Source organism: Chanodichthys erythropterus, chromosome 12 (genome assembly GCF_024489055.1).
Source record: "Chanodichthys erythropterus isolate Z2021 chromosome 12, ASM2448905v1, whole genome shotgun sequence".
In the NCBI taxonomy this organism is placed as follows: domain Eukaryota; kingdom Metazoa; phylum Chordata; class Actinopteri; order Cypriniformes; family Xenocyprididae; genus Chanodichthys; species Chanodichthys erythropterus.
In genome coordinates, this window is record NC_090232.1 from 8,769,858 (window position 1) to 8,779,145 (window position 9,288).

General features: G+C 35.7%; 1 protein-coding gene across 1 annotated transcript; it reads right to left on the reverse strand.

Annotated features, from left to right (window-relative positions):
• Window positions 1–356: 356 nt before the first annotated feature.
• On the reverse strand, window positions 357–5,131 carry LOC137031637 (interferon-induced protein 44-like). The gene is made up of 7 exons (XM_067402739.1): window positions 5,038–5,131; window positions 4,884–4,917; window positions 2,370–2,574; window positions 2,066–2,203; window positions 1,807–1,972; window positions 1,388–1,488; window positions 357–545 (listed from the first exon to the last, which is right to left on the reverse strand). Exons 1-7 carry the CDS (start codon window positions 5,129–5,131, stop codon window positions 357–359), a joined length of 927 nt encoding a protein of 308 aa, XP_067258840.1.
• Window positions 5,132–9,288: the final 4,157 nt, after the last annotated feature.

Consider the following 9,288-nt stretch of genomic DNA (forward strand, 5'->3'; position numbering starts at 1 on the left):
ATTCGATGGATCATTTAAATATGAATGTGTCATTTTGAGTAGAAAATGAACTCCAGATGCACAAAACAAAAAGTTGCTAAACCTAACAACAAAAGCAATTATAAAACAGCATAAATACAGGAAAACCGTGAAAAGCAACCTTATTAATTAGTCATGGCCCAGTGCATGATGGGAACACCATTATCAGAACATTTAGTAGTTTTACTTTATTTGATAACATTGATATTTACACTTTAATTTCTACAGGCTTAAATTGAGTACTTTTATAGAATTTTCCTTTTTTTAAAAAAAAAAAAAAATTCTTGCCTGAACTAAATTATTCAGGTAGAAAATACATTTGCTTTTTTCTGTAGAATTTACTTCACCGCCGATTCATTTTTATCGGTGCTGTCCTTCAATCTAACATTGGCAATCTGAACAATCTGTTCAAGTGCCTTTAGTATGAGAACATCAATGTCATCCTCTGTGTCAATCTCCTCATGGTAGTTCTTCACTGGGAAGATGTTTGTCATTGGCACACCTGTTTTGGTGCTGCACAACTCCATCTGGACAGGAACAGAATGTTAGATCAGAAAACTAGATGTGGCTATTAGATAAAACTGCACTTGTAAGTAGGGGTTGCACAGACTAGTCAACTTTAATGCTCTGCCATAACACTTTAAGCTTGTCGTCGACATTGCAACAGGATAAGATATCTTTGAAGTCCACTTTTATGCTCCGTTTCCAACAGTTAAAATGACAAATAAATGCTTAATCCAAGAGTGCCCCACAAGATTTTGTTTTATTTTACCATCTGGATGCTAAAATTGATTGGGTGAATGCACGTTTTAAACAGCTTAATGTACATGTAAGTTAATCAATGTTCTGAACTAATAAACACATCATGTGCAGATTGCATGCACATAGAAACATTCAGTAGCGCAGAAATGTATTGTCAACACTGTTCTGATTTATCAATAAAATAGCTTAGAAACTGTTAGAAAAAGTTTCACTATTAGTAGAGAGATGCTCCCAGGTAGAATTAATTCACACACACAATCACTCTCTCACTAATGCATTCATATAAATGTAATCTTTACTGTGCTACTTTATCTGTATCTGATTTAGAACAAGCAGAAACCTGTGAGAAATATAACAAACCAAATACAAAAGAAATGATAAAAATAAGCTGTTATGTCGGAGCAATAGCCTTGTGGGCAGCGCTGTGTCATTTGCCATAGCTGTGCTGTGTTTGAGTCTCAGGCTTATTTTGAGTCTCATTAATAACATCATCAGCGACTAGCTGATGTCGACTCGACTTTTATCAAATAAATGTCAACTTAAAAAAAAAAACTAACGTCGTACAACCTCTATAAACACATGTATGTCTTTGGATGATATCACACACCTTCTCTTTGATCTTCTTGCTAGTGTAGATCTTCCCTAGATCATTTTTGACCAGCGGACATGCTTCATCCACTTTGGTCATGATAACCACTTGAGGAATCCCTACAGCAAATGCAGAAGTAATGTAAAGGCTCTATAACAGGTTATCCCCCCCACACATTTGTGACAGTTTGTTGAATACATATCTACATAACTGATCCACATACATTGTCTGGGTCATACAAGTAATTAATCAGAAAAGTTCAGCTGTTTGCAATTGGCATTACAATGCAGCCTGCATATCTGGATTTTGTCCAACTACACATTGAAAAAACAGACACAAACCCAACCCACTTTATGCCCACTTCTCTCTCCCATGCAATGTAATGTATGTGAACTCAGAATAAAAATCCTTATCAAACATTCAGGTGTCAGTTTTACCCTTAGCTCTCTCATTCTCTGTGAGCTTCAACTTGTTAAGTCGTTCATCTGTGAATTGGACTGTTTCTGCGGCTATAATGTAAACTAGGCAGAAAGCCTGATCGGAGAGGATAGGGTCACAGGTGTAATGTTGATCCTTATAAGTGGGTGTCTGCTTCTGGTTGAACTAAAAGATGGGAAATTCGGCAAAGTATGTTAAACGTCAAACCTATTGCACACATAGAAACTTTGTTAAAATGATAATGTAGTGGTTTATTACTTTATAGCCCTTGCCAAACATAGCACTGATGAGGTCTTCTATATGCGACCCAGTCAGTTGATCAGGTTCTAAGCCCATTATATCATTGAAGACGAAGGGCAAAGATTTTTTCCCACTTTTGATGGTGAATCCTTTCAGCTACAGATAAATACCAAATATACAGAAGCACAAATATTTGCAAACAATTTCCAAGAAATCTTCATACGATTAGTTAAAATTCTTATAATGCTTAAGAGTAGGTCAGCTGACATTTCTGTATCTTAAAAAAAAATAAAAAATACTGTATATGGTGACAAATACCTACATCTTGTGTGAAACTACGACTGTCACCATCAGATGAATTAACTAGCGCTCTAGAGGTGATTCGTCCTTGAAAGGCACTATCGATGGAGTTAATAAAGCTGGACTTTCCTGCTCCAATTTGTCCAGCTACCAGGATATTGATTTTCTTTACATCTGGATTACCCAGAGTGAAGTCTTCTAGCTTCTTTTTCAGGGCTTCTTTCTGACTATAAAAACAAAAGACAATTCTGTGCACCATGGAATACAATACTGGCATAATATTTCTATAGTATCGTGTGAATACTGTGCAGGGTACGCATGGAATAGTCAGATAATCTTGCCACTGTTGCTCATTTGATGCACAAAAACAAATAATAGTCTGTATAATTTATCGGTGAAGCTGTAATTGAAACTACTACGTTCAAAAGCACTATATATTATCCTCTGTAGAGCTGCTTTGTTGTACTTGTACCTGAAGTTGTATGTTAGAATTGACTCTACTGCTGATTCTTTACTGTAAAGCTGTTTGATTTTCATTGTAAAGCTGTTTTGACGCTAGTTGTATTATATTAAAGGGATAGTTCACCCAAAAATGAAAATTTGATGTTTATCTGCTTACCCCCAGGGCATCCAAGATGTAGATGACTTTTTTTCTTCAGTCGAACGCAAATTATGATTTTTAACTGCAACCGCTGCCGTCTGTCAGTCAAATAATAGCAGTGATTGGGAACTTGAACAATAACAGTCGAAAAAACTTTCATAGACAAATCCAAATTAAACCCTGCGGCTCATGACGACACATTGATGTCCTAAGACACAAAACGATCGGTTTGTGCGATAAACCGAACAGTATTGAGTTTCGTTGCAAAATGAGATAAATCCATTTTTTTAATCTTTCAAAAATCTTGTTTTTTGGTTGTGCATTCCAATTAATATCAATTCAACTGCAGTTGGTTTGTTTTGATTTAAACCTTCATAACTTAAAAAATACAGCTACGTAGCACCATAAAACAAAATAATAACATGATAACATAATAATAAACATGTTTTGACAAAAATGTTAAAAACGGATTTATCTCGTTTTGCAACGAAACTCTTCATTTATATAATTTTTTACCTCTAATACACCACTATGTCCAACTTCGTTCAACTTCCGGCTAGTGAGGTCTGATCGCGCTCTGACAACGGAAGTGATGTCTCGCGCTCATTGAAGTATATGGGCGAGACATCACTTCCGTCACCAGAACGCGTTTTTTGACCTCACTAACAGGAAGCTGAACGAAGTTGGACATAGTGGTGTATTAGAGGTAAAAATTATATAAATAATGTTCGGTTTCTCGCACAAACCGATCGTTTCGTGTCTTAGGACATTAATGTGTCGTCACGAGCCGCAGGTTTTAATTTTGATTTGTCTAAGCAAGTTTTATTTACTGTTATAGTTGAAGTTCCCATCTACTGCTATTATTTGACTGACAGACGGCAGCGGTTGCAGTTAAAAATCATAATTTGCGTTCGACTGAAGAAAAAAAGTCACCTACATCTTGGATGCGCTGAGGGTAAGCAGATAAACATCAAATTTTCATTTTTGGGTGAACTATCCCTTTAAGTGCTATATACAGTAAATACATGTGTCAAAATGTACAGCATACAACAGAATACACAGAACAGAAAAATTAATCCACAATGCAACGTGCTTGACTTGTCACAAAACAATTAGACAAGAGCATGGTCCGACCGCTGAGAATAAGATTTGAATGAATGAATGGAGACATTTATATAGCGCTTTCATATGTACTGCTGTACACCCAAAGTGCTTTACAGTTGTATCAGGGGTCTCTCCTCAACCACCACCAGTGTGCAGCATCCACTTGGATTGTGCAACGGCAGCATCAGTACAACGCCGCCAAATTTGTGCCACAGACAATTGTTATTTCCTAAATGGCTATATGACCAGCAATTCAGAATGAACTTAAATTTTGATAAATTAATTTATGGCATAATTTAAAGATAATTCCTGGATAATACGTGTGGATAATACGGAATGATTCCATTCAGACAATCCATTTATACCTTGACTCAAACTGAGTACTTTAATGTGCGCTGTTGTGATGTAAATTGATTGTTACATTAAAAAATGTCGATCTGAATAATTAATGAATAATTAATCCAAATAATATAAAAGTTAAAAATAAAAAAGATTATGTCTGAATATATTCAGAACTTACCAAAATACTAAGTGCACTTCAAAACATATCTTATATTTTAATATTCAGAAAGTGCATTAGGTAAGTTTGGGTTATTATTGTTTTAATAATCAGTTCTTTCTTATATTTGTATATTGATGAATATGCTAAAATGTGAGAGTTAATTTATTTCATCTTAGCATTTAGTTGGGAATTAAAACGTTATTTGAAATTAAAATTTATTTGAATGAGTCAATACTTTTGATTAAAATAAGTATTATCCATGGTATTATATTATTAGAAAATAATCAACATCATGAATGACAGTCTAGGATAGTAAACAACCAACTTACTTCCAGTTAAATTTTCTAAAAGGTTTGTCCAGTTCTAGGAGAAAAAAACATAGATCATATAAAAAATCTGTGATGTATGTTCTCCCAATTAAATATTAATACAGCTTATGTAAATATATTATACTGTGTATCTGGAATTAAATGATCCTCTTACCTGGGTTTGGTGGTGGTGGTGGTGGTGTATATGATCGCGTTGGTGTGTACACAGGTGCAGGTGCAGGTGCAGGTGAGGACTTTGATGATCCCATTTTTTTTTTTGTTTTCCTCCTAAATCATGAATATCTAAATCAGCAATATCTCCTTAAAATGAAAGACAAAGACAAAGCAACTTGTTTCTCACTCACCACAGCTCTGAAGACTGCTGTCGATGTTCAAGATTCCAGTTTTATACTTTTTTTTAAGTTTCAGTTTGACGTTCATCATTGTCACACATTCATATGCAAATCAAACTAAATACCACACACCAAAATCCCCACCTACACAACTATTTGCAGATTTTGGATGACAATCTATAATAACTTTAATAACATTAGCAAACATTTTATAATGCATAGAGACCATTAGTGCATTCAAATTAATGGAAATGTATGGAAATTTTGATTTTATATCTTTTCATGCACGCATATATTTCAAAATGAGGACATACAAAATCAAACATTTCATCAGGTTTCTCTGAAATATTTCTGATATTTATACTGAGGCAAAACACAAGATTAAAACTGAAACTTTTCTATGACCCTTCCCTGTTCCTACTTCCTCATATGTACAGTCAAAGGCGCAATTTGTGTCATAGGCACTTTTTGAAAGTGGTGGATTCGATTAGAACCCAGAACCTCTTGCATGCTAAGCGAAAATGCTGCTGCTAGTCCATCAGGACAATCTATTATCAAAAGTGGATCCACGTATTTACTCTCAAGACTACACACACACACACACACACACATACATACACATTCCTGTCCCAGCCACTTTTTTAAAACAAAGTTATGCCACTGTGTGCAGTCATGCATCAAGTTAGAACCTCCTATTGAATGCCATGGTTTTCTGTATCAGGGCATAATAAAAAATCATCTGGTCATTGGCAGGTCTTAAAATTTGCAAAATAAGTCCTCAACAACAACACATGACATATCACACCATGTCATTATTTGTTTAGCAAAAGAAAGACAAAATGGAAAAGCCATGGATGACAAACGTAGGACACCTTTACTGTTAACAGTAATTTTGAATTTAAGAGGGTAAGTAACAGACAGGCACTGCTAATCGAATAAAAGCTGAAGTTCTGGCAGTTTGATAATGCCAAGGAGGAAAGACAAGCAATTGGTGCTGCCATAAATCTGGGAACAGTTATAAGGCCATTTCAAAACAATTTGAAGTCCATCATTTACAGTGAGGAAGATTATTCACAAGTGGAAAACATTCAAAACAAATCTTCCCTTGAGTGGACATCCCAGCAATTTCACCCCGAGATCAGACTGTGTAACGCTCAGAGAAATTCCAGACAGCCCAAGAGCTACACCTCAGACTCTACAGGCCTCAGTTAACATGTTAAATGATAAAGTTCATGACAGTACAATTAGAAAAAGATGGAACGGAAGTATGGGTTTTCAGGAGAAAGTCTCTCCTCTCAAAAAAACAAAACAAAACATGGCAGCACGACTTAGGTCTGAGAGTACTTCAAGACTTCTGGAACAAAGTCCTTTGGACAGACAAGACCAAAGTGGATATGTTTGGCCATAATGCAAAGTGTCAAGTTTGATGAAAACCAAAAACATCATGGGGAAGACTGCTGACTTGACAGTCCAAAAGACACCACACTGTAAAAACGACAACTCAAAATTGTTCACCTTACTAAAATTTTTGCATTCACTGACAATAAAATTGCTAGTTGGAACTTATCTGTTGTAAGCCACTTGAACTCACTTTCAGACATTTCTGAGGAAAAGTTCATCTTATTTAATAAATTGAGTTGATTTTATTTTGAAGTTGTAGTTGACACCCACAAAGCAAAATCCCCAGTGTTAAATTAACACCCAAAATGTACATATGAGTCCATCTTGCTGGGTGTTAAAAAGTAACACTGAAGCTGTGTTAAAGTTAATGAGATAATTGATTGATGATTGAGTGATGATTGACAATTATTGGTGACACCTGATGATAATAAGCAGAATCATTGAAGAAACAACAAGAGAAAAAGAGAGAGACACAACAACTAAAACTGACTTCAAGCCATTAAACATTATTACACTTATTATTAACCAGATTGATTTGATTTCTGTCATACATCAACAAAAGTTCTTATTGAGAATTAACAGATGTTTAGATGTTAATGTTTTAATGAAAGTTTAGTTTGAAGTCACCATTATGGTGAAAAGCATTTCCTTTAGTTGGGCTCTTGACTCTATTAATTAATATTAATTTATCTCTGGCTGCTACAATTTTGTGTTTGTAAAGCACGTTTGTTATGGCCAGAGAAATCATGATCTGGGCTGTGTTTCCCAAAAGTGCTGTGAGCCAAAGGAGATCAATTTAGGTTTACAATGCTTTGTAAAGCACAGTCATAATGGTTGTGTTTTCTTATTGTGAAATGGCCAGATTCATTGGTGACATCCAGTATTAACTGGTGATATAGATGTAATATTATTTCTTATAGTAAATCAGTTACCACTTGAGATCCAACAGAGCTTTTATAATCTGAAGGTTTTTTTTTTTTTTTTTTAAAAAAACACACAGACATCAAGAATCAGCATATGACCCTCAACAATGGTGACAATCAAAAAAAGTGCTTCATGTTGCAGTGCATGATGGGAGCCACCAATCAAAATTTAAACTCAAAATAGTAAGTTATTACAGACTTGAAAGTTCCAGTAACTTGAATTTAAAAAACTTAGTTGTCAGAACTTGAAAAACTTAGCTGACGCAACTTAATAATTGTAGTTCTTTAAAACTTAAAAAAATAAGTTGATATCTTCAACTCAAAAATTCTGTGCAGTCGGTTGCCTTGAAAATTTGAGTTGAACTAACTTTTTCTTTTTTACAGTGCACTGACACCTTGCACAAGAAGAGCAAGACACAAAAGGTCATTGCAAAAGAGGCTGGCTGTTCACAGAGCTCTGTGTCCAAGCACATTAATAGAGAGGCAAAGGGAAGGAAAAGATGTGGTAGAAAAAAAGTGTACAAGCAATAGGGATAACTGCACCCTGGAGAGGATTGTGAAACAAAACCCATTCAAAAATGTGGGGGAGATTGGAAAGAGTGGACTCTCATAACACCTGAGCAGTGCCACAGACTGATCGACTCCATGCCACGCCGCATTGCTGCAGTAATTCAGGCAAAAGGAGCCCCAACTAAGTATTGAGTGCTGTACATGCTCATACTTTTCATGTTCATACTTTTCAGTTGGCCAAGATTTCTCAGACAAGACCAAAGCGGAGATGTTTGGCCATAATGCAAAGTGTCAAGTTTGATGAAAACCAAAAACATCATTTCAGCACAAACACCTCATATACCAAAAGTCAATCATGTGGGTATAGGGCTGATTATTTTAGGCTTGTTTTGTAGCCATTGGTCCTGGGCACCTCACAGTCATTGAGTGGACCATGAACTTATCTGTATACCAAGGTTTTTCTAGAGTCAAAGGTGAGGACATCCATCCGACAGCTAAAGCTTGGCCAAAACTGAGTCATACAATTAGACAATGATCTGAAGATCACCAGCAATTCTACAACAGATGGCTGAAAAAGAAAAGAATCAAGGTGTTGCAATGGTGAAGTCCAGAACTCAACCTGACTGAAAAGCTGTGGCGAGAGCTGTGCACAGACAAATTCACACAAACCTCAATAAACTGGAGCTACATTGTAAAGAAGAATGGGCCAAAATTCCTCCAGAATGATGTGAGAAATTGATAAAGTCATATAGAAAACGATTACTTCAAGTTATTGCTGCTAAAAGGGGATCTACAGGCAACTGTTTAGCTTGCCATTATGTCCTTAGGGATGTAGGGTCTTATTTTTATATTTTTAAATTATTGTGGATAAACAAGTGGGTCCTGTTTTTCTGTGTGTGGTCTGTTTTTTTTCTTTGTTGCTCTTGCTCCTCCTACTGTCTGCTTGACAGGCTTATGAGTACAGCTTCAGCTCTTCCTGAATACTGCTTCAGCTCGTCAAGTTGAGTACAGTGGAACCCAGAGAATTCCAGTCTAGCAATGCAGTAAGTTGACCATGAGGCAGAGCAATGAGGAAAATATTTCTAATAACGAAAAATTTGACTTGATGAGGAAGAAGTCTAAGTGGAAAGTCCCATTTAGTTCACCCAAAAATGAAAATTCTATCATAATTACTCACCTTCATGTTGCTCCATACCTGTAAGTCCTTCGTTCATCTTCGGAACACAAATTAAGATATTT

Excerpts from the sequence above, each read along its gene's own strand:
- LOC137031637 (XM_067402739.1), bottom strand. The coding sequence starts at position 5,131 with ATGGGATCATCAAAGTCCTCACCTGCACCTGCACCTGCACCTGTGTAC. Across the intron at positions 2,575-4,883 it reads TTTAGAAAATTTAACTGGAA|TCAGAAAGAAGCCCTGAAAA; the intron begins GTAAGTTGGTTG and ends TTGTTTTTATAG. Across the intron at positions 1,489-1,806 it reads AGAGAATGAGAGAGCTAAGG|GGATTCCTCAAGTGGTTATC; the intron begins GTAAAACTGACA and ends CATTTGCTGTAG.